This window comes from Hypanus sabinus, chromosome 4 (genome assembly GCF_030144855.1).
Source record: "Hypanus sabinus isolate sHypSab1 chromosome 4, sHypSab1.hap1, whole genome shotgun sequence".
Taxonomy (NCBI): Eukaryota; Metazoa; Chordata; class Chondrichthyes; order Myliobatiformes; family Dasyatidae; genus Hypanus; species Hypanus sabinus.
The window spans coordinates 192,255,847-192,281,998 of record NC_082709.1 but is presented as its reverse complement, the minus strand read 5'-3'; the positions used below and the strand labels follow the sequence as shown (position 1 = coordinate 192,281,998).

General features: G+C 44.3%; 1 protein-coding gene across 1 annotated transcript in view; it reads left to right on the top strand.

Annotated features, from left to right (window-relative positions):
* The first annotated feature begins 2,874 nt into the window (after positions 1–2,874).
* The window catches only part of LOC132393593 (1,4-alpha-glucan-branching enzyme-like), a 449,072-nt gene continuing 425,794 nt past the window's right edge, over positions 2,875–26,152 (top strand). Inside the window, exon 1 of the mRNA XM_059969048.1 lies at positions 2,875–3,068. Within this exon, the coding sequence (XP_059825031.1) occupies positions 2,974–3,068 (95 nt within the window). The 5' untranslated portion in view covers positions 2,875–2,973. The remainder of the gene's footprint in view (positions 3,069–26,152) is intronic.

Below are 26,152 nucleotides of genomic sequence, written 5' to 3'. Positions count from 1 at the left end.
GTTTTTCAGTCAGAGAGTGGTTGGTGCATGGAATGCACTGCCTGAGTCAGTGGTGGAGGCAGATACACTACTGAAGTTTAAGAGACTACTGGACAGGTATATGGAGGAATTTAAGGTGGGGGGTTATATGGGAGGCAGGGTTTGAGGGTCAGCAAAACATTGTGGGCCGAAGGGCCTGTAATGTGCTGTGCTATTCTATGTTCTATCAACTTACCAACCATTGGTCTATAATTTTCTGGGCTGTCTCTACTCCTTTACTTGAATAGGAGAACAACATCTTCAACCCTCCAATCCTCTGGACACTCTCCCGTCCTCATTCATGATGCAAAGATCAACATCAGAGGCTCAGCAATCTCCTCACTTGCCTCCCACAGTAGCCTGGGGTATATTTTGTCTGGACCCAGTGACTTATTCAACTTGATGCTTTCCAAAAGCTCCAGCACATCCTGTTTCTTAATGTCTACATGCTGAAGCTTTTCAGCCCACTGTGAGTCATCCCTACGATCGCCAAGATCCTTTCCTGTAATGAATACTGAAGCAAAGTACTCATTAAGTATCTCTGCTATCTCCTCCGGTTCCATACACACTTTTCCACTGTCGCACTTGATTGGTCCTATTCTCTCACCTCTTATCCTCTTTGGTTACCAATCGAAGCTTGTGTTCACTTTACCCTTGGTAGCAGCTTCACCCCTCCCAACCCTGAACATCCAACACTACTCTTCCCATCAACATACCATTCATTATCAACCCTACATCCAATCTCTCCTCCTCAGGACCCTCTCAACCCAGCCCCTTCAGCAGCTGGTCATACAGTGTTCCCCGTCTCATCAGAACTGGGAACTCTCCACTCCCAACTTCCCACTTCCCCCTGGAACTGCAACAGGAAAATAGGAGTAGGCCATTCGGCCCCTCAAGCTGTACTGCCATTCTAAACAATCATGGCTGATCAATATTGACCTCACTCTGTTCTCCTGCCATCCCATCCATTGGTTCTCCTCACCCTATTGACCTGCAGCCTTTAGCCCCATTTAGCCCTGCCTCTGTCTCTTCATGTAACCAACCCCCCCCCCCCCCATAGTCCACCCCATCCCATCCCTAGCAGTAGAAGGATCAGTCTGAGTCAGCATGGATTTATGACGGGAAAATCATGCTTGACTAATCTTCTGGAGTTTTTTGAGGATGTATCTATGAAAATGGACAAGGGAGAGCCAGTGGATGTAGTGTACCTGGACTTTCAGAAAGCTTTTGATAAAGTCCCACATAGGAGATTAGTGGGCAAAATTAGAGCACATGGTATTGGGGGCAGAGTACTGACATGGATTGAAAATTGGCTGGCTGACAGGAAACAAAGAGTAGTGATTAACGGGTCCCTTTCGGAGTGGCAGGCTGTGACCAGTGGGGTACCGCAAGGTTCGGTGCTGGGACTGCAGCTGTTTACAGTATACATTAATGACTTAGATGAAGGGATTAAAAGTAACATTAGCAAATTTGCTGATGACACAAAGCTGGGTAGCAGTGTGAAATGTCAGGAAGATGTTATGAGATTGCAGGGTGACTTGGACAGGTTGGGTGAGTGGGAAAATGTATGGCAGATGCAGTTTAATGTGGATAAAAGTGAGGTTATCCACTTTGGTGGCAAGAACAGGAAGGCAGATTACTATCTAAATGGAGTCAAGTTAGGAAAAGGGGAAGTACAACAAGATCTAGGTGTTCTTGTACATCAGTCAATGAAAGCAAGTATGCAGGTACAGCAGGCAGTGAAGAAAGCTAATGGCATGCTGGCCTTTATAACAAGAGGAGTTGAGTATAGGAGTAAAGATGTCCTTCTGCAGCTGTAAAGGGCCCTGGTGAGACCCTGCCTGGAGTATTGTGTGCAGTTTTGGTCTCCAAATTTGAGGAAGGACATTCTTGCTATTGAGGCAGTGCAGCGTAGGTTCACAAGGTTAATTCCCGGAATGGCGGGACTGTCATATGTTGAAAGATTGGAGTGACTGGGCTTGTATACACTGGAATTTAGAAGGATGAGAGGGGATCTGATTGAAACATATATTATTAAGGGATTGGACACGCTGGAGGCAGGAAGCATGTTCCAGCTGATGGGTGAGTCCAGAACTAGAGGCCACAGTTTAAGAATAAGGGATAGGCCATTTAGAACAGAGATGCAGGAAAACTTTTTCATCCAGAGAGTGGTGGAAATGTGGAATGCTCTGCCCCAGAAGGCAGTGGAGGCCAAGTCTCTGGACGCATTCAAGAGAGAGTTAGATAGAGCTCTTATAGATAACGGGGTCAAGGGATATGGGGAGAGGGCAGGAACGGGGTACTGATTGTGTATGATCAGCCATGATCACAGTGAATGGCGGTGCTGGCTAGAATGGCCGAATAGCCTTCTCCTGCACCTACTGTCTATTGTCCCTCTCTAACCCTGCCCTGTCAGTCCCCTTGTAACCTCAACCTCGCTAATCTGTGCACCCGACCCTCTCCACACCGTCCCTTTCACTCACCCTGTGGCCCCGCCTCTTTGCGTTAACCCCGCCCCTGACACATATAGCCCCGCCCTCTTACTTATCCGGTTATTCCGACGCCGTCTGTCCCTTGTGGCCCCGCCCCTGTCACCCAGGCGACCCGTCAATCCTCCTGTGGCCCCGCCTCTTTGCGTTAACCCCGCCCCTGACACATATAGCCCCGCCCTCTTACTTATCCGGTTATTAAGACGCCGTCTGTCCCTTGTGGCCCCGCCCCTGTCACCCAGGCGACCCGTCAATCCTCCTGTGGCCCCGCCTCTTTGCGTTAACCCCGCCCCTGACACATATAGCCCCGCCCTCTTACTTATCCGGTTATTAAGACGCCGTCTGTCCCTTGTGGCCCCGCCCCTGTCACCCAGGCGACCCGTCAATCCTCCTGTAGCCCCGCCCCCATTGCCCGCTATAACGCCGTAACCCCGGAGCGGAGTCCCGCTCGACTGACGGTGCAAACATGGCGGAGGTGGAGCTGCCGGCTGAGGCCGAGCTGGACGAGCTGCTTCGGATTGATCCGTACCTGGCGCAGTACGTCGGGGAGCTGCGGAGGAGGTAAGGGAGGCCGCCCCGCCATATCGAACCGGGTCCCAGGGTCCCAGGCTCCCTTCGGGAACTTCACCTCGGCCTTGTCACCGGCCGGTTTTCTTCGGGGGAACTGTACCCAGTGGTGATGGGGGTTGGGGTTGAGAATCCGGAGCACCCATGGGTGGGGAGCGAAAAGGCTGCAGCGTATTCAGTGGCTGACCTATGGGTGTAAAAGCGTTGCTGCTGGCTGCGTGTGACAGCGGAGGAAATTGTACAGAGGTACATTGATGTTTTTCACCAGGAGGAAACACAGGGATGTGAAAAGTTGTCGGTTTGTGAGGAAACCTGGTAATGTTTTGCTGAAGTGGGTGAGGCAGCACAGCTTGTGTGGTGTATTGGATTCTCGAACTACGACAGAGGCTGGCTTGTAGTCAAAGTCAAGTTTCCTGTCATGTGCACGTACGATGAAAAACCTAGAACAGCATGACAGACACATCGCATCAGATAAGCTGCATTCACAAGAAAAAATATCATTTTTACAGGAAAGAACACAGAACAAAAAAGAAATTGCATCCAGTTGAGAAGTAAGAGGATACACTGTCTTGGGGTGGATGAAACTCGTTTAACTGAAACTCTTTACAGCAAGAATGAATGTAGAGAGGAGCTGGTCTCTGAGCAGGAGGAGGACTTCAGAAAGCAGTTAAAGCAACAGGAATCCTTAGGCTCAGTCAAATGGTCTGGAAGTTAAGCTCATTGTGGGACAACAGATGGAAGGATTGAGAAGGCTGGAGCAGTGTTGTTTGAGATGAAGAACGAGAATTTAGCTTATTGAATGAAAACCTTGTTGGGACATTGCGAGGGTGTTTTCCTTTGAGCTGGATTGGGCTGTATGTCTTTTTCTCAGTTTCACTCCATTTAATCAGTATCAGGTTTATTATCACTGAGAGATGTGGTAAAATGTTGTTTTAGAAAACCTACAGCACAATACAGGCCCTTCGGCCCACAAAGTTGTGTGGAACATGTCCCTACCTTAGAAATTACTAGGGTTACCCATAGCCCTCTAGTTTTCTGAACTCTGTGTACCTATCCAGGAGTCTCTTAAAAGACCCTATCTTATCCGCCTCCACCACTGCCGCCGGCAGCCCATTCCACGCACTCACCACTCTGAGTAAAAAAACTTCCCCCTGACATCTCCTCTGTAGATTGTGGCAGCAGTACAGTTCACTTGAATTTGTGACCCTCAGAATGAAGCGGGTAACATGGCTGCCATTTTCTGAGAGTGCAATACCTGCTCATTCCCTTCGTATAATGCAGACCCTTTAACTCATCCCATCAGTGTTGTCCACAATGCCAGTCCATACCAATCCCATCTGCCTGCCCCAGCCTTGGTCCATTCATTCCCCACCTGTTCATGCGCCTGTCTAAACACCACTGAATCAGATCTGCTTCCACCTCTTCCTCTGGCAGGGTATTCCAAGCACCTACTCTGTTTTGTTTTTTAAAGCCACACTTAGAAATGCCATTTAGCTAAATGCTATCAAATTAAAGCTCTGCCCTCTAGAATCTGGCAGTGCTATCCTGGGTAAGAGATCGACTGTCTGCCCTGTCTGTGCGTTTCATAACTTTATAAGCCTCTTCCAGGTTTGCCCAACCTTTGAGTCTCCAAAGAAAACAATCCAAGTTTTTCTAATCTCTCCTTCCTGCCTTACTGTGAAGAAAGGTAGATAAATCCCCCGGGCCTGACATGATATTTCCTTAGACCTTGAGAGAGACTAGTGTAGAAATTGCAGGGGCTCTGGCAGAAACATTTACAATGTCCTTAGCCACTTGTGCGGTGCTGGAGGATTGGAGGGTAGCTCATGCTGTTCCATTGTTTAAAAAAGGCTCCAAAAGTAAACCAGGTAATTACAGGCTGATGAGCCTGACATCAGTAGTAGTAAATTATTGGAAGGTGTTCTGAGAGATCGAATATACAAGTATTTGGACAGCCAAGGGCCGGTTAAGGATAGTCAGTGTGGCTTTGTGCATGGTAGATCATGTTTAATGAGTCTTGTAGATTTTTTCGAGGCGAGAAAGTAGATGAAGGAAAGGCTGTGGATGTTGTCTACATGGACTTTAGTAAGGCCTTTGACAAGATCCCACATGGGAGGTTAGTTCAGAAGGTTCAGACACTAGGTATCCATGGAGAGGTTGTAAACTGGATTGAAATTGGCTGTGTGGGAGAAGACAGAGAGTGGTAGTGGATGATTGCTTCTCAGACTGGAGGCCTGTGACTAGTGGTGTTCCTCAGGGATCTGTGCTGGGACCATTGATGTTTGTTGTCCATATCAATGATGATATAGATGATAATGTGGTAAATTGGATCAGCAAGTTTGCTGATGGCACTAAGATTGTAGGTGTTGAGGACAGCAAGGGAGGCTTTCTAAGCTTGCAGAGGGATCTGGACCAGCTGGAAAGATGAGCCAGAAAATGGCAGATAGAGTTTAATACAGACAGGTGGGAGGACAATACATTTTGGAAGGACAAATCAAGGTAGGCCATACACAGTGAATGGTAGGGCACTGAGGAGTGCGGAGGAACAAAGGGATCTGGGAATTCAGATACATAATTCCCTGAAAGTGGTGTCACAGGTAGACAGGGTTGTAAAGAAGGCTTTTGGTATCCTGGCATTCAGAAATCAAAGTATTGAGTATAGGTTGGGATGTTATAGTGATGTTGTATAAGACATCAGTGAGGCCAGATTTGGAGTATTGTGCGCAGTTCTGGTCACCTAACTGTAGGAAGGATATCAGTAAGATTGAAAGAGTGCAGAGAAGATTTACCAGGATATTGCCGGGTCTTCAGGCATTGAGTTACAAGGAAAGATTGAACGGGTTAGGACTTTATTCCTTGGAGCATAGAAGAATGAGGGAGGACTTGATAGAGGTTTACAAAATTGAGGGGTATAGACAGAGTAAATGTGAGCACGCTCTTTCCACTTAGATTAGGAGAGATAAATACGAAAGGACATGCCTTTAGGGTGAAAAGGGAAAGGTTTAGGGGGAAACCTTAAGTTTTAAAAATAAATTGGATAGATACATGGATGGGAGAGGTCTGGAGGGTTATAGGACTATCGGAATAAAGTTTCGGCACAGACTAGAAGGGCTGAATGGCCTGTTTTCTGTGCTGTACTGTTCTATGGTTCTAAATTCAGACAACACCCTGATGAGCATCTTCTGTTTCCTCTCCATCTTTCCTATAGTGTGGCAACCAGAACTTCGCCCTATAATCCTAGTGGAGCCATTTTGAAGCTTTTCTCTAGCTGCATGGTGACGAACCCACTTTCATACACATACTGAGATGAATGCCCTGCATGTCTGACTGCTTTGTCGCTGAGTGTGTAGGGGACTGAGATACATGTTGGACTGGGAGAGTCAAGTGTCCTGGAAATCGAACAAGAATGTGATGACACAAATCAGATCAGCTGTGACCTTATCAAAAGGCAGAGTATGCTTGGAAGGTCAGCTCTAAAAAGTCCATGTGTTCTGATCTGTATGTTAGAAATGCCGAGGGCAGTTCTGAGTCTGAGTCATACTTTAGAGAGGATGTGAAGGTCTTCAGATTCAGGTTTATTATCAGTGACATCTATCATGAAATCTGTTGTTTTGCAGCACAGTATAGGGCAATACATAACAAAATTACTGTAATTTACAACAAAAAATATATCAAACATAATAAATAAGTAGTGCAAAATGTGAGTTTGGGTTCATGGTCTGTTAAGAAATCTGAAATTGGAGGAGAAGATACCGTTCCTAAAATGTAAAATGGCTGGCTTCAGACTCCTGTACCAACTTTGTGATGGTATGATGAGAAGAAGGCATGCCTTGGATGCTGGAAGTGATGGATGCCACTTTTTAGGCTAGCATTTTCTGGATAGGCTGAATGCTTTTAATGCACAATTTTCCCAATTGAATGATGGGATATCGAGGAAAACCCTCTCTCTTCCTGAGGAGCAGGCACCCCATCAGGCTGCATCCAAGGTGAAGGAGGACCCTAGCCAGGGTAAACCCACATTAGGCTACATGGCCAGATAACGCACCACTCTACCCAATGCCGTGATCAAGAGAGCAAGGAGAAATGCCATCGTTATAGGGGAATCCATAGTGAGGGGAACAGACAAGAGATTCTGCGAGCCGCACAAGGATACCCAGATGGTGTGTTGTCTCCCTGGTGCGAGGGTACAGGATTTCTCGGATCGGGTCCAGAGTATTCTCAGGAGACAGGGCGAGCAACCATTGGTACATGTTGGTACCAATGACATAGACAGAAAAAGAGAGGAGGTCCTCAAGGAAGATTACTGGGAGCTAGGAAGAAAATTAAAAAGCTAGACCTCCAAAGTAATAATCTCAGGATTACTGCCTGAGCCACGCGCTAATAATTGTCAGAATAGCAGAATTAAGCAGATGAATGTGTGGCTAAGTAACTGGTGCAGGGGGCAGGGCTTCAAATTCTTAGATCACTGGGATCTATTTTGGGGGAGGTACAAAAACAATGGGTTACACCTAAACTCAGAGTACTAATATCCTGGTGGGATTGTTTAATATAGCTGTTAGGGAGTGTTTAAACTTGAGTTGGCAAGGGGAAGGAAACCAGGGTGTTAGGGTTGAGGAAGAGGAAAATAGAAATAAGTCAAGGAAGTCCTGCTGTTCAGGAGGATTTAAACTAATGTGGCAGGGGGATGGGAACAAGTGCAGAGAGACAAAGGGGTGTAAAATGAGGGTAGAGGCAAAAAGTAGTAAGGTGAAAAGTAAAAGTGGCAGGCAGGCAAATCCAGGGCAAAAATCAAAAGGGTTACTTTTTGACTTAATTGTATAAGGGCTGAGAGTGTTGTAAAAACAAGCCTGAAGGCTTTATGTGTCAATGCGAGGAACATTTGTAACAAGGTGGATGGAGTGAATGTGCAGATAGTTATTAATGAATATGATATAGTTGGGATCACAGAGACATGGCTCCAGGGAGACCAAGGATGGGAGCTCAACATCCAGGGATATTCAATATTCAGCTGGGATAGACAGGGAAGAAAAGGAGGTGGGGTAGCCTTGCTGGTTAGAGAGGAGATTAACACAATAGAAAGGAAGGACATTAGCCTGGAGGATGTGAAGTCGATATGGGTAGAGCTGCATAACACTAAGGGGCAGAAAATGCTGGTGGGAGTTGTGTACAGGCCACCTAACAGTAGTAGTGAGGTTGGGGATGGCATTAAACAGGAAATTAGAAATGCGCGCAGTAAAGGAACTGCAGTTATAATGGGTAACTTCAATCTACACATAGATTGGGTGAACCAAATTGGTAAGGGTGCTGAGGAAGAGGATTTCTTGGAATGTATGCGAGATGGTTTTCTGAACCAACATGTCGAGGAACCAACTAGAGAGCAGGTCATTTTAGACTGGGTACTGAGCAATGAGGAAGGGGCAGTTAGCAATCTTGTCGTGCGAGGGCCCTTGACTAAGAGTGACCATAATATGGTGGAATTCTTCATTAAGATGGAGAGTGACATAGTTAATTCAGGAGAAAAGGTTCTGAACTTAAAGAAGGGTAACTTTGAAGGTATGAGACATGAATTAGCTAAGATAGACTGGCAAATGATACTTAAAGGGTTGACGGTGGATATGCAATGGCATGCATTTAAAGATCGCATGGATGAACTACAACAATTGTTCATCCCAGTTTGGCAGAAGAATAAACCAGGGAATGTAGTGCACCTGTGGCTGACAAGGGCAATTAGGGATAGTATCAAGTCCAAAGAAGAAACATACAAATTAGCCAGAAAAAGCGGCACACCTGAGGACTGGGAGAAATTCAGAGACCAGCAGAGGAGGACAAAAGGCTTAATTAGGAAAGGGAAAAAAGATTATGAGACAAAGCTGGCAGGGAACATAAAAACTGACTGTAAAAGCTTTTATAAATATGTGAAAAGAAAAAGATTGGTTAAGACAAATGTAGGTCCCTTACAGTCAGAAACAGGTGAATTGATCATGGATAACAGGGACATGGCAGACCAATTGAATAACTACTTTGGTTCTGTCTTCACTAAGGAGGACATAAATAATCTTCTGGAAATAGTAGGGGACCAAAGGTCTAGTGAGATGGAGGAACTGAGGGAAATACATATTAGTAGGGAAGTGGTGTTAGGTAAATTGAAGGGATTAAAGGCAGATAAATCCCCAGGGCCAGATGGTCTGCATCCCAGAGTGCTTAAGGAAGTAGCCCAAGAAATAGTGGATGCATTAGTGATAATTTTTCAAAACTCCTTAGATTCTGGATTAGTTCCTGACGATTGGAGGGTGGCTAATGTAACCCCACTTTTTAAAAAAGGAGGGAGAGAGAAACCGGGGAATTATAGACTGGTTAGCCTGACATCAGTGGTGGGGAAAATGCTAGAGTCAGTTATCAAAGATGTGATAACAGCACATTTGGAAAGCTGTGAAATCATCGGACAAAGTCAGCATGGATTTGTGAAAGGAAAATCATGACTGACGAATCTTATAGAATTTTTTGAATATGTAACTAGTAGAGTGGATAGGGGAGAGCCAGTGGATGTGGTATATTTGGATTTTCAAAAGGCTTTTGACAAGGTCCCACACAGGAGATTAGTGTGCAAACTTAAAGCACATAGTATTGGGGGTATGGTATTGATGTGGATAGAGAATTGGTTGGCAGACAGGAAGCAAAGAGTGGGAATAAACAGGACCTTTTCAGAATGGCAGGCAGTGACTAGTGGGGTACTGCAAGGCTCAGTGCTGGGACCCCAGTTGTTTACAATATATATTAATGATTTAGATGAGGGAATTAAATGCAGCATCTCCAAGTTTGCGGATGACACAAAGCTGGGCGGCGGCGTTAGCTGTGAGGAGGATGCTAAGAGGATGCAGTGTGACTTGGATAGGTTAGCTGAGTGGGCAAATTCATGGCAGATGCAATTTAATGTGGATAAATGTGAGGTTATCCACTTTGGTGGCAATAACAGGAAAACAGATTATTATCTGAATGGTGACCGATTAGGAATAGGGGAGGTGCAACGAGACCTGGGTGTCATTGTATACCAGTCATTGAAAGTGGGCATGCAGGTACAGCAGGCGGTGAAAAAGGCAAATGGTATGTTGGCATTCATAGCAAGAGGATTTGAGTACAGGAGCAGGGAGGTTCTACTGCAGCTGTACAAGGCCTTGGTGAGACCACTCCTGGAGTATTGTGTGCAGTTTTGGTCCCCTAATCTGAAGAAAGACATTCTTGCCGTAGAGGGAGTACAAAGGTTTACCAGATTGATTCCTGGGATGGCAGGACTTTAATATGAAGAAAGACTGGATCGACTGGGTTTATACTCGCTGGAAATTAGAAGATTGAGGGGTGATCTTATTGAAATATAAAATTCTAAAGGGATTGGACTGGCTAGATGCAGGAAGATTGTTTCCGATGTTGGGGAAGTCCAGAATGAGGGGTCACTGTTTAAGGATAAAGGGGAAGCCTTTTAGGACCAAGATGAGGAGAAACTTCTTCACACAGAGAGTGCTGAATCTCTGGAATTCTCTGCCACAGGAAACAGTTGAGGCCAGTTCATTGGCTATATTTAAGAGGAAGTTAGATATGGCCCTTGTGGCTAAAGGGATCGGGGGCATGGAGTGAAGGCAGGTACAGGGTTCTGAATTGGATGATCAGCCATGATCATACTGAATGGTGGTGCAGGCTGGAAGGGCTGAATGCCCTACTCCTACACCTATTTTCTATGTTTCTACCTAGTCAGGGGTTGAGGGACTGTGCTGCCCAGATAAAGGGTCTTAATGGATATCCCTGACATCTCTTTGAAACAGTCGACTGTCCTTGCAGGGTTTAAGGCAGCCATGATCATTCCAGTGCCCAAGAGAGCAGCAGTAACTGGCCTAAATAATTACCACCCAGTGGCACTGTCTCCAGCAATCGTGAAGTGCTTTGAGAGGCTGATAATAGATCATACAAAATTGTACCTTTCTGCAACATTGGACCCTCTGCAGTTTGCCTACCACTCAAACCAGTGCACTAATGATGCCAGTGCCTCACTCCTCCATTCCGCTCTGTCCCATGCTGAAAATGGTGTTTCATATGCCAGGATGTTGTTCATTGACTTTAGCTTGGTGTTCAACATGACTGGTGAATAGACTGTCCTTGTTGGGATTCAACACCCCTCTCTCTAACTGGATCTTGGGCTTGTTGATGGAAAGACCCCACTTGGTCTGAGTTGGCAGTAATCTCAAGCTCCATTATGCTGAACATTGATGCCCCCCAAGGTTGTGTGCTCAGTCATAGTTGGAGATGTAGCGTAATGATTTCTACTCCTCACGTATATGAAGAATGTTAAGTAATAAAGTCAACCCTGTCCGATCCAATCCAATTGACACACACACAAAATGCTGGAGGAATTCAGCAGGCCAGGCAGCATCTATGGGAAAGAGTACAGTTGACATTTCGGGCTGAGACCCTTTGGCAGGACTGGAGAGAAAAAGAAGAGTAGATTTAAAAGGTGAGTGAAGTGATAGGTGAAACCTGATGTTGGAGGGTTGAAGTAAAGAGCTGGGAAGTAAAGAAGCTGATGAATGATACAGGGCTGGAGAAGGGGGTGTTTGATAGGAGAGCACAGGAGGCCATGAAAAGAAGAAATGGCGGAGAACCAACCAGAGGAAGCTGACAGACAGCCAAGGAGATGAGGTGTGAGAGGGAAAAGGGGATGGGAATGGTGAAAGAGTGGGGGGGTGGGGGGGCGGGGTTCTTTTACTGGAAATTCATGAAATCAACATTCATGCGATCAGTTTGGAAGCTACCCAGACGGAATATAAAGTTTTGTTTCTCCAACTTGAGTATGGCCTCATCGCAACAGTAGAAGAAGCCATGAAGTGCCATATCGGAATGGGAAGTAAAATTAAAATAGGTGACCACTGGGAGATCCTGCTTTTCCTGGCGGACGGAGAATGTAGATGCTCGGTGAAATGGTCTCCCAGTCTACATCAGTTCGTATCGATACAGGAGGCCACACCGGGAGCACTGGACATGACCCCAACAGACAGAGGTTATGTGTCACCTCGCCTGGAAGGATTGTTTGGAGACCTGAATGTAGTGAGGGAGGAGGTGTAGGGGCAAGTGTAAAATTAAAATAGGTGACCACTGGGAGATCCTGCTTTTCCTGGCGGACGGAGAATGTAGATGCTCGGTGAAATGGTCTCCCAGTCTACATCAGTTCGTATCGATACAGGAGGCCACACCGGGAGCACTGGACATGACCCCAACAGACAGAGGTTACGTGTCACCTCGCCTGGAAGGATTGTTTGGAGACCTGAATGGTAGTGAGGGAGGAGGTGTAGGGGCAAGTGAGGCACTTATTCTGCTTGTAAGGATAAGTGCCAGAAGGAAAATCATTGGGGTGGGATGAATTGACAAGGGAATTGTGTATAAAAGTGAAAGTGGGGGCAGGGAGGGAACGATGTGCTTGATGGTGGGATCCCGTTGGCGGTGGCAGAAGTTTCAGGGAATTATGTGCTGGATGTGGAGCCTGATGGGGCGGTAGGCGAGGATGAGGAACCCTATCCCTGGTACGGTGGCAGAAGGATGGGGAAAGAGCAGATGTGCAGAAAAAACATGTGATTGAGAGCAGTGTTGATGGAGGAAGGGAAACCCCTTTCTTTGAAGAAGGAGGACATCTACTTTGTTGTAGAATGAAGAGCTTCATCCTAAGAGCAGATGGGGTGAAGGCGGAGGAATTGAGAGAAGGGGATGGTGTTTTTACAAGTAACAGGGTGGGAAGAGTACAGTCCAGGTAGCTGTGAGAGCTACCCTTTTCACTGTTGTGTGTTCCCTCGACTTCACCTTCCTGAAGTCATATCCTTGGATTTGATGACATAGAGTGCAAAGGTTGTTGTTTTGACACTACTTGACCAGCTGATTTATCTCGTTCCTGTATGCCTCCTTGGCACTATCTGATATTCTATCAACAACAGATGTGTCATTAGTGAAGTTACATGGTGTTTGAGTTGTACCTAGCCACAGTCATAGTTGTAGAGAGAGCTGAACAGTGGGCTGTGAGGTGTGCCAGTGTTCATTGTATTAGAGGATATGCTCATGATAAAGTGCAGTAGCTACAGATATTCTGCAGCTCTGAGGAAGCTGAGGCAGCTCGCATTAGTTGGGACAAGGAGGAAATGTCAGGGATGAAGGGGAAAGGTAGCCATTTACTGAAGGGAACACAAGACAAAGGGCACAGAGGCATGATAAAGAAAAACTTGTGGGAGGGATGGTTACGTCTTTGTTAATATTTTATTTTAGATGTACAGCATGGAATAGGCCCTTCAAATCGTACCACCCAGCATCTCCCCTATTTAACACTAGTCTAATCATAGGACAATTTATAATGACCTATTAATCCACTTGCCAGTACCCCCTTTGGACTGTGGAGGAAGCCGGAGCACCGGAGGAAACCCATGTGCTCACTGGAAGAACATACAAACTTCCTTATAGAGGACATGGGAATTGAACTCTGAACTCTGACACGCCGAGCTGTAATAGTGTAGGACGAAACACTTAGTGCCCCATGTTCTGATTGATTCTGATGGTGAATACAGTAGTTGCTTTTACAAGTAACTTGAAAGTTTTTAACAGGGTGTAAGTGTCTAGAGTGGATGATTCTTTTATAAGCCAGCATAACCTTGCTGGGATGAATGGTTTCTTGATTCCAGGAGTATTAGACTGGGTTCACATTCACTGAAGTTGAGCCTCTTGTTGAAGGTGAGAAGAGAGCAGCTGACTGTGGGAGGGGTAAACACAATGCCAGTCAGTCAAAATGTAACGTAGTATGGACTGGGCCTTTTGGAACAACTCATCCATGCTGACAGTTGCCTACATCAGCCGGGCACACTTGGCCTTTGTCCCATTAATTCTTTCCAACCACGTACCTGCCAAAATGTATTTTAAATATTGTACTTGTGCCTGCCTCTACCTCTTCCTCTGGCAGCTCGTTCTATATACTTTCTTCTGTAGAAAAACATGTCCCTCAGATCCTTCTCCTCTTACCTTAAACCTATGCCCTTCTGATTTAAGCCCCCACCCCCACCGCTCTAAGAAAAACACTGCCGATCCACCTAAATCTATGCCCCTAATGTTTTATTTCTAAGAAGTCACCACTTGGCCTCCTACACTCCAAGGTAAAATAAGCCCCAGCCTATGCAGCCAAACCTTATAATTCAAGCCCTCCAGTCCAGCAACGTGCTTATGAATCATTTCAGAATCAGGTTTATTATCATTGGCATGTGTTGTGAAATTTCTTAACTTAGAGCAGCAGTTCAATGCAATACATGATAATATAGAAAGAAAAAGGTAAATAAGTAAATCAATTATAATAGAAACATAGAAAATAGGTGCAGGGGTAGGCCATTCGGCCCTTCGAGCCTGCACTGCCATTCAGTATGATCATGGCTGATCATCCAATTCAGAACCCTGTACCTGTTTTCTCTCTATACCCCCTGATCCCTTTAGCCACAAGGGCCATATTTAACTTCCTCTTAAATATAGCCATTGAACCGGCCTCAAATGTTTTCTGTAGCAGAGAATTCCACAGATTCACCACTCTCTGTGTGAAGAAGTTTTTTCTCATCTCGGTCCTAAAAGGCTTCCCCTTTATCCTTAAACTGTGACCACTCGTTCTGGACTTCCCCAACATCGGAAACAATCTTCCTGCATCTAGCCTGTCCAATCCCTGTAGAATTTTATACATTTCAATAAGATCCCCCCCTTAATCTTCTAAATTTCAGCGAGTATAAGCCCAGTCGATCCAGTCTTTCTTCATATTAAAGTCCTGCCATCCCAGGAATCAATCTGGTGAACCTTCTTTGTACTCCCTCTATGGCAAGAATGTCTTTCCTCAGATTAGGGGACCGAAACTGCACTCAATACTCTAGGTGCGGTCTCACCAAGGCCTTGTACAACTGCAGTAGAACCTCCCTGCTCCTGTATTCAAATCCTTTTGCTATGAATGCCAACATACCATTTGCCTTTTTCACCGCCTGCTGTACCTGCATGCCCACCTTCAATGACTGGTGTACAATGACACCCAGGTCTCGTTGCACCTCCCCTTTTCCTAATCGGCCACCATTCAGATAATAATCTGTTTTCCTGTTCTTGCCACCAAAGTAGATAACCTCACATTTATCCACATTAAATTGCATCTGCCATGAATTTGCCCACTCACCTAACCTATCCAAGTCACACTGCGTCCTCTTGGCATCCTCCTCACAGCTAACGCTGCCGCCCAGCTTTGTGTCATCCGCAAACTTGGAGATGCTGCATTTAATTCCCTCATCTAAATCATTAATATATATTGTAAACAGCTGGGGTCCCAGCACTGAGCCTTGCAGTACCCCACTAGTCACTGCCTGCCATTCTGAAAAGGTCCTGTTTATTCCCACTCTTTGCTTCCTGTCTGCCAACCAATTCTCTATCCACATCAATACCATACCCCCAATACCGTGTGCTTTAAGTTTGCACACTAATCTCCTGTGTGGGACCTTGTCAAAAGCCTTTTGAAAATCCAAATATACCACATCCACTGGTTCTCCCCTATCTACTCTACTAGTTACATCTTCAAAAAATTCTATAAGATTTGTCAGACATGATTTAATAAGTATGATTTAATGACATAAGTATATTGAATAGATTAAAAAGGTGCCAAAACAAATATATTAAAAAGTGATGTAACATTCATGCGTTCAATATCTATTTAGTAATCGTATGGCAGAGGGGAAGAAGCTGTTCCTGAATTGTTGAGTGTGTGGCTTCAGACTTCTGTACCTTCTACCTGATGGTAACAGTGAGAAAAGGGCATGCCCTGGTTGATGGGGGTCCTTAATAATGGATGTTGCCTTTGAGGCACCACTCCTTGAAGATGTCTTAGAAACTGTGGAGGCTGGTACCCAAGATGCAGGTGGATGAGCTTAGACGATGGATTGATACTTGGAAATATGATGTTGTAGCTATTAGTGAAACATGGTTGCAGGAGGGGTGTGATTGGCAACTAAATATTCCTGGATTTAGGTGCTTCAGGTGTGATAGAATCGGAGGGGCAAGAGGGGGAGGTGTTGAATTGCTTCTCAGAGAAAATATTACAGCGATGCTTTAGCAGGATAGATTAGAGGGCTCGTCTAGGGAGACTATTTGGGTGGAATTGAGGAAAGGGAAAGGTGTAGTAACATTTATAGGGGTGTATTATAGACTACCTAATGGGGAGTGAGAATTGGAGGAGCAAATTTGTAAGGAGATTGCAGATATTTGTAGTAAGCACAGGGTTGTAATTGAGGGAGATTTTAATTTTCCACACATAGACTGGGAAGCCCGTACTGTAAAAGGAATGGATGGTTTGGAGTTTGTAAAATGTGTGCAGGATAGTTTTTTGCAGCAATACATAGAGGTACCAACTAGAGAAGGGGCTGTGTTGGATCTTCTGTTAGGGAATGAAATAGATCAGGTGATGGAGGTATGTGTTGGGGAGCACTTTGGGTCCAGTGATCACAATACCATTAGTTTCAATATAATTATGGTGAAGGATAGGACTGGACCCAGGGTTGAAATTTTTGATTGGAGAAAGGCTAACTTTGAGGAGGCGTGAAAGGATCTAGAAGGAGTGGATTCAGACAATTTGTTTTATGGGAAGGATGTAATAGAGAAATGGAGGCCATTTAAAGGTGAAATTCTGAGGGTACAGAATCTTTATGTTCTTATTAGGTTGAAAGGAAAGGTTAAAAGTTTGAGAGAGCCATGGTTTTCAAGGGATATTGGAAACTTGGTTAGGAAAAAGAAATATATCTACAATAAATATAGGCAGCATGGAGTAAATGAGGTGCTCGAGGAATATAGAGAATGTAAGAAGAATCTTAAGAAAGAAATTAGAAAAGCTAAAAGAAGATATGAGGTTGCTTTGGCAAGTAAGGTGAAAATAAATCCGGAGGGTTTCTACATTAATATTAATAGCAAAAGGATAGTGAGGGATAAAATTGGTCCCTTAGAGAATCAGAGTGGACAGCTATTTGTGGAGCCGAAAGAGATGGGGGAGATTTTGAACAATTTCTTTTCTTCAGTATTCACAAACAAGAAGGATATTGAATTGTGTAAGGTACGGGAAACAAGTAGGGAAGTTATGGAAAGTATAACGATTAAAGAGGAAGAAGTACTGGCGTTTTTAAGGAATATAAAAGCGGATAAATCTCCAGGACCTGACAGGATATTCCCTAGGACCTTGAGGGAAGTTAGTGTAGAAATAGCAGGGAATCTGACAGAAATATTTCAAATATCTGATTAGGGTCTGATTAGGACCAATCAACTTGGATTTGTGCGTGGAAGGTCATGTTTGACAAATCTTATTGAATTTTTTGGAGAGGTTACGAGGAAAGTTGATGACGGTAAAACAGTGGATGTTGTCTATATGGACTTCAGTAAGGCCTTTGACAAGGTTCTGCACGGAAGGTTAGTTAGGAAGGTTCAATCATTAGGTATTAATATTGAAGTAGTAAAATGGATTCCACAGTGGCTGGATGGGAGATGCCAGAGAGTAGTAGTGGATAACTGTTTGACAGGTTGGAGGCTAGTGACTAGTGGTGTGCCTCAGGGATCTGTATTGGGTCCAATGTTGTTTGTCATATACATTAATGATCTGGATGATGGGGTGGTAAATTGGATTAGTAAGTATGCAGATGATACTAAGGTAGGTGGTGTTGTGGATAATGAAGTAGGTTTTCAAAGCTTGCAGAGAGATTTAGGCCAGTTAGAAAAGTGGGCTGAATGATGGCAGATGGAGTTTAATGCAGATAAGTGTGAGGTGCTACATTTTGGTAGGAATAATCCAAATAGGACATACATGGTAAATGGTAGAGCATTGAAGAATGCAGTAGAACAGTGTGATCTAGGAATAATGGTGTGTAGTTCCCTGAAGGTGGAATCTCATGTGGATAGGGTGGTGAAGAAAGCTTTTGGTATGCTGGCCTTTATAAATCAGAACATTGAGTATAGGAGTTGGGATGCACCGTTAAAATTGTACAAGGCATTGGTAAGGCCGAATTTGGAGTATGGTGTACAGTTCTGGTCATTGAATTATAGGAAAGATGTCAACAAAATAGAGAGAGTACAGAGAAGATTTACTAGAATGTTACATGGGTTTCAGCACCTAAGTTACATGAAAAGGTTGAACAAGTTAGATCTTTATTCTTTGAAGTGTAGAAGGTTGAGGGGGGACTTGATAGAGGTATTTAAAATCATGAGGGGGATAGATAGAGTTGACGTGGATAGGCTTTTTCCATTGAGAGTAGGGGAGATTCAAACAAGAGGACATGTTGAGAGTTCGGGGGCAAAAATTTAAGGGTAACACGAGGGGGAATTTCTTTACTCAGAGAGTGGTAGCTGTGTGGAACGAGCTTCCAGTAGAATTGGTAGAGGCAAGTTGGGTATTGTCATTTAAAGTAAAATTGGATAGGTATATGGACAGGAAAGGAATAGAGGGTTATGGGCTGAATGCGGGTCAGTGGGACTAGGTGAGAGTAAACATTCGGCATGGATTAGAAGGGCCGAGATGGCCTGTTTCTGTGCTGTAATTGTTATATGGTTATATGCAGCTGATTAATTTTACAACTCCCTGTAGCTGCTTTTGGTCCTGTGCAGTAGCACCCACATACTAGACAGTGAAAATTGAATTGACTCTGTTACTTGCATCCTTCATATACATGTGAGTAAAGATCTTTATGTTATGTATCCATCTGAATGTGTAATTTATAGTGATGTATAATAAATAGTATGTGCAACAATATGTAGTGGGTACATTTGACCCACGTGTGCAGGATCAAATCCTGGATGAGCTTCCAAATGTAAGCCTCCGGCTCGCTCAGCTTGGGTTTATCCAGGGGAAGCGACCTTCAGCCCCATCAAACTGAGTAACCAAGTTTGTGTGGATGCTGCGTAATGTACCCCAGTACAGGCCCACAATGTAAAAATTAGACGGTACACAATAAGCGATTAAATGATTACACTTTATAAATCTTATGTGATTAATAGAGAAACAAAATTATAAAAGCCAAAGGCACCACTCTTATTAAAAGTATCAGTTTGTGCTGAAAAAAAAAATCGTTGGAGCTCACACTTCTGGTGTCCTTCTATAAATGAGCTCCAAAACTGCGCCAACCTTCAGATTCTCGAATTTCCGTGTCCACCGCTCAGTGATCACTGAGCACTTCCCGCACTCATCCTCCCTCTTTGCTCACCTCGCCTGCAAAAACACGCAAACCACCTCAGTTCTTAGACATACAAGATAGAATAACGTCACCCATTGGTTAGTTCACCGTTATCTGTAGTTATAACCCAAACATCGCAGCTACAGAGAGCCCACTACCTCAGCAGTTAGCATTACAGAGAAGCCATTTTATCAGCCTTGGCAGTTAGCATAAAAGAGAACCCCTTACAAATATAACACAGAAATACAATTGTGTCAGCACAATTGTATCAGTCTGATGGCCTGGTGGAAGAAGTTCTCCCGGACCTGTTGATCTTGGCTTTTATGCTGCAGTACTGTTTCCCGGATGGTAGCAGCTAGAACAGTTTGTGATTGGGGTCACTCGAGTTCCCAGTGATCCTTTGGGTCCTTTTTACACACCTGTCTTTGTAAATGTTTTGAATCATAGGAAGTACACATCTACAAATGCGCTGGGCTGTCCACACCATTCTCTGCAGAGTCTGGCAATTGAGGGAGGTACAGTTCCCATACCAGGCAGTGATGCAGCCAGTCAGGATGCTCTCAATTGTGCCCCTGTAGAAAGTTCTTAGGACATGGGAGCCCATGCCAAACCTCGTCAACCGTCTGAGGTGAAAGAGGCGCTGTTGTGCCTTTTTCACCACACAGCTGGTGTGTATAGACCAGGAAAGATCCTTGGTGACGCTTATGCCGAGGAATTTAAAGCTGTTCACCCTCTCAACTGCAGATCCATTGATGTCAGTAGGGGTTAACCTGTCTCCATTCCTCCTGTAGTCCACTATCAGCTCCATTGTTTTTGTGACATTGAAAGAGAGGTTGTTTTCTTGACACCACTGTGTCTGGGTGATGGCTTTTTCTCTGTAGGCTCCTCATTATTATTCGAGGCCAATCAGTGTAGCATCGTCAGCAAATTTAATTAGCAGATTGGAGCTGTGGGTGGCGACACAGTCATGGGTATGCAGAGAGTAGAGGAGGGGGCTTAGGACACAGTCATGAGGGGACATCCTGAGCCAATAGGCTGGTCCTGGACTTAATAATTTACTTATTTAATTATTTATTGTTTTATATTGCTATTTCTGCACTATTCTTGGTTGGTGCGACTGTAACGAAACCCAATTTTTCGGGATCAATAAAGTATGTCTGTGTTGAGGGGCGGAGGTGAGGGACCCCACTCGTACCACCTGCCAGCAATCTGACAGGAAGTCCAGGATCTAAAGCAGGGTGAAGGCTGACGTCTTTGAGCTTCTTGTTGAGACTGGAGGGAATTATGGTGTTGAATGCTGAAGAACCGCCTTCTCACATAAGCATCCTCCTTCTCCAGATGTGTAAGGACGGTGTGCAGATCAGTGGCTATTGCGTTGTCTGTCGATCGGTTGTGTTGGTAGGTGAGTTGTAGGGGGTCCAGTTTGGGTGGTAGCATGCTGTAGATGTAGTCCTTGACCAGCCTCTCAAAGCATTTGCTTCTTATTGTGGTGAGTGCGACAGGGTGCCAGTCATTCAGACTTGCTACCTTGGTCTTTTTATGTACAGGGACAATGGTGGATGTTTTGAAGCAGGAGGGCACTCTACACTGGGAGAAGGAGAGATTAAAAATGTCTGTAAACACACCTGCCAGCTGTGCTGCACACATCCTGAGTACCCATCCTGGAATGCTGTTCTGGTCCCACAGCCTTGTGACTGTCCATACGTTGGAAACGTCTGCGTACTTCAGCCTCAGAGATGACCAAGCTGTTGGTCTCCTCGGGCTTAGTGTTGGCAACATTGAATCGAATATAAAAAAGATTTACATTCTGGGAGAGAGACAATGATGTTAGAAACTCCTCTGCATTTAGCTTTGAAGTCTGTGATAGTGTACAGACCTTGCCATAAGCAGCATGTGTTGTTGTTGGAGAGTTGTGTCTGGGTCTCGTCTCTGTATTGTTGTTTTGCTGCCTTGATGACTTTGCACAGGTCACAGCTGCATTTCTTGAGTTCTGCTGATTGCCAGCAACGTAAGCTCTGTGTTGCGAAATAAGTGCTGCTTGCACAGATCTATTGATCCAGGATTTCTGGTTTGATAGACCCTGACTGATTTCCGGGGAACAACATCCTCGATGCACTTCCGGGTGAAGCTCGTGACCCCCTTCCGTGAACTCGGAGACATCCTCATCATGGAAGACATTCCAGTCGACGTTATCGAAGCAGTCCTGCAGCATGGAGGCTGATTGGTCAGACCGACAGTGGAGGGTTTTAACTACAGCCACCTCTTGTTTCAGCTTCTGCCTGTACTTTCAGTGGCAAGATGGAGGAGTGATCCAGTTGCTGGACAGTTTGCTGACAGCATGTCATCTAAAGCTTTGACAAACTTCTGTAGATGTATGGTGAAGAGTATATTGACTGGTTGCATCATGGCTTGGAACACCAATTCCTTTGACAGAAAATTCTACAAAAAGTAAGGGATGTGGCCTGGTCCATTGTGGGAAATCCCTCTCCACCATTGAGCACACTACACGGATCGTTGTCACAGGAAAGCAGCATCCATCATCAAGCACTCCCACTGGCCAAATCATGCTGTATTCTTGCTGCTACCGTCAGGAAGAAGATACAGGATCCTTAGTATTCATATCATCAGGTTCAGGAACAGTTATTATCCCTCAACCATCAGACACTTGCCCCATCACTGAACTGTTCCCACAACCTATGGACTCACTATCATGGACTCTTCATCTTATGTTATTGATATTAATTATTTTTTCTTTGTTTCTTTTTATTAATGCAGTTCACTGTCTTTTGCACATTGGTTGTGCGGTCTTTCATTGATTTTTATCGTGTTTCTTGTAGTTACTGTGAATGCTTGCAGAAAAATTAATCTCAGGGTAGAATATGGTGACATTTATGTACTTTGATAATAAATCTACTTTGATCTACTCTGCCTCCTTCCACCAAGCCAATTTTATGTCCAATTGCCCAGTCCACCTTGGATATCATATAATGTCACCTCCTGGACCAACCGACTATATGAGACCTTGTCAAAGGCCTTGCTGAATTCCATGTAGATGATGTCTACCGCCCTGTCTTTGTCAGTTGTCAGAAAAACTCAATCAAATTTGTGATTCACATTCTCCAACACACAGAGTTGTTGTGTTTACCCTACTCAGTTCTTGCCTTTCCAAGTGTAAATATATCTTCTGCCTCAGTATCCAAGCTGCAACATTATCCACAGCTCTTGAATGGCACAGTCAGACACACAATGTCTTTTTCCAAGGGTTAAAATCTCTACTATCAGAGAGCATACATTTAAGGTGAGAGAAGATCGTTTCAAGGGAGATGTGAGAGGCACACACAGAAAGTCGTGGATGCCTGGGGTGATGACAGAGGCAGTTACGTCAGAGATGTTAAAGAAATGTTTAGATAGGCACATGAATGTGAGGAAAATAGAGGGATATAGACATTGTGTAGGTAGAAGGGATTAGTTTAGTTGGCCAGTTGATTATTTATTTCATTGGTTCAGCACATTGCACCAAAGGACCTTTTCCTGTACTGTATATTTCTATTGTCCCATTTCAATCCCACCTCCTCTCAAAGTTCAAGATACAATTGAATTGACTTTCTTTCTTACATTCTTCAAGGACACATAGTCTAGTCCAGACAGCATCCTGGCAATTCTCCTCTGCACCCTCTCTAAAGTCTGTGAGTCTGCTGGAGGCCTGTCTTGGTGTTGTTGAATTCTTTATGGGTGGATGGAGAGAGGAAAGGGGCTTGTTGTGTTTTTCTGCTGATCATGGGGGGCATGCTATGCTGACGTCCCTGGCACATACTTGCTTTGTGTTGATTGTTAACACAAACAACCATTTCACTGTATGTTTTCATGTACGTGTGATAACTAGGTCTGAATCTGAGGCTGGAATGGATCAAAAACAATTGGTTTGTTTTGGAGAAGGTATGAATGATTCTATAACAGAATATATAGATGGTTTAGATCAGGTTTAATTGAACAATTCCTGACCTAATAGAATATCAGATGGCTTGGAGGACTGAACAGATTGCTTTTGATGGTGACTTTGTGAAAGTCTCATGCCGGGTATTTGAATATCCAGTAGCACAGTTGTACAGATTTGACCTTTGGAATTGGAGCTGTGGCTGGAGTTAATACTTTGGTTATGGGTCTGGCGCTGGTGATAGAACCGATTTGAGGTGATGTATGGTTGAATTAAGACCACTTATAAATTGAAATATCTCAACAAAAAATGTTTCGCACAACATTAAATTATACTGGCATAATTCTTAATAGATCGTCCTGAGGGTTTCCTGGTAAGTAATTATTGCTTAAGATATTAAGTATGTTTTATGCCACCTATTACTAATTTTTTATAAAAAAGGAACTGTACACTGTAGTTGGTGAACATAAGCAAGTGGAACGAAGCCTTTAATCTCCAGGTAGCTGGCTTCTTGGCAATATGGACAGAATCAACAGGCGCAAACACAAGAAGATCTGCAGATGCTGGAAATTCAAGCAACACACACAAAATGCTATTGGAATGCAGCAGGCCAGGCAGCATCTATAGTCCTGACGAAGAGTCTCGGCCTGAAACGTTCACAGAAAATCAACAGGAGAACTGAACTGTTACCAGTTTTCAGCTATGGAGATGTAATAATTCTCAATGGCCTTATTTGTTGCAATTTACCAAATGAGCAGCCTTGGTCAAATGGAGTGATAGAACACTAACACAGAAACAGGCCCTTTGGACCATCTAGCCCATGCCAAACTATTAATCTATCTAGTTCCATCACCCTGCACCTGGACCATAGGCCTCCGTTCCCCTCCCATCAATATACCTCTCTGAATTTCTCTTAAATGTTGAAATTGAGCTCCATCTATCTATCTCTTCTGAGCTTGTTCCACACTCTTAGAACCCTCTGGGCGAAGAAGCTTCCCCTCTTGTTCCCCTTAAACATTTCACCTTTCACCCTTAACCCAAAATCTCTAGTTGTAGTCTCACCCATATATTCGATGTTTTACCCTCGCCCTCAGTGGAAAAGCCTTAGAGAATAAAGTCCATAAGACAGGAACAGAATTAGACCCTACAGTCCATTGAGTCTGCTGTGCCATTCCATCATGGCTGATTTAGTATCCCTTTCAATCTCATTCTCTTGACTTCTCCCTGTTACCTCTGACACCCTAACTAATCAAGAACCTTACACCTCTGCTTTAAACATACCCAATGACCTGGTCTCCAGCAATGATTCCACAGATATACCACACTCTGGCTAAAGAAGCTCCCCCTCATCTGTTCTAAATGGACATCTCTCTTGTCTGAGGCTATGCCTCTTGTCCTGGACTGTCCTACTACTGGAAACATCCTCCTCACATCCTCTCTATTCAGACCTTTTAATGCTCACTAGGTTTCAATGAATCCTGACCTATTCAACCTTTTATTAAAACTTAGCTCCTCAAGTCTCAGTAAAACCCTTATAGTTTTTCTCTGCTCTCTTTCATTCTTACTGATATCTTCCCTACAGGTAGACAGCCAAAACTTAAGATAATATTCCAAATTAGGTCTCACCAACGTTTTATGCAACTTCAACATAACATCCCAACTCCATATGCAATACTATTAATTTATGAATCACCTCAAAAAGGGAAGGGTGATGATTCAAATCTTCCTGTTACACAGAATTTAAGCAGAAAAATGGTTCACATGGTTTCCTAAGTATCTCTGCTATACACAAGCTGCCTTCCGTCTCTATTTCATCATATCCTCCGTCTCTTTCTCTTGCATGCTTTTTGAGGCTCCTGTTATTAGGTACAACTGTACACCCTGTTAATTGAAATACCTAATCAGCCAGTCACGTGGCAGCACCTCAAAGCATAAAAGCCTGCAGACATGGTCAAGAAGTTTAGCTGTTGTTCAGACCAAACATCAGAGTGGGGGAAGAAATGTGATCTAAGTGACTTTGACCATGAAATGATTCTTAATGCCAGATTGTGTGGTTTGGGTATCTCAGGAACTGTTGGTTTGTTTATTTAAAGATGCAGCATGGAACAGGCCCTTCTGGCCCACTGTGCTACAAATCATCCCCTGATTTAACCCCAGTCAGGACAATTTACAGTGACCAATTAACCTACTGACTGGTCTGTCTTTGGAATGTGGGAGGAAACCAGAGCAGTCAGAGGAGACCCACACATTCCACGGGAGGACATATAAACTCCTTATAGAAGAAGCCAGGATTGAACTCCAAACTCTGGGACACCCCGAGCTATAATAGCGTCACACTAGCCACTACACTACCGTGGAGACCTCCTAGGATTTTGTTAAACTAGAGTTTACAGACAATGGTGTTTATAAAAAAAACACTTGGTGAACGACAGTTTTGAGGGCAAAAATGTATTGTCTGAGAGGAGTCAGAGGAGAATGACCGGACAGTGGTGTGTAGAAAAACATCTCTGAATGCACAGCACACCAAACTGTGGATGGGCTACAGCAGCCGAAGACTATGAACTAACTTAGTGGCCACTTTATTAGGTAAAGGAATACCTAATGAAGTGGCCACTGAGTATGTCACTGCTGTTGTCTCCATCAGTTGTGCGTAGAGGCCCCTCCCCGCCCCCCCCCATTTCAGTGTTCTTAGAAACATAGAAAACCTACAGCACAATACAGTTGTGCCGAACATGTCTGTACCTTAGAAATTACTAGGCTTACCCATAGCCCTCTATTTTTCTAAGCTCCATGTAGCTATCCAAAAGTCTCTTAAAAGACCCTATTGTATCCACCTCCACCACCATTGCCGGCAGTCCATTCCACACACCCACCGCTCTCTGAGTAAAGAAATTACCCCTGATATCTCCTCT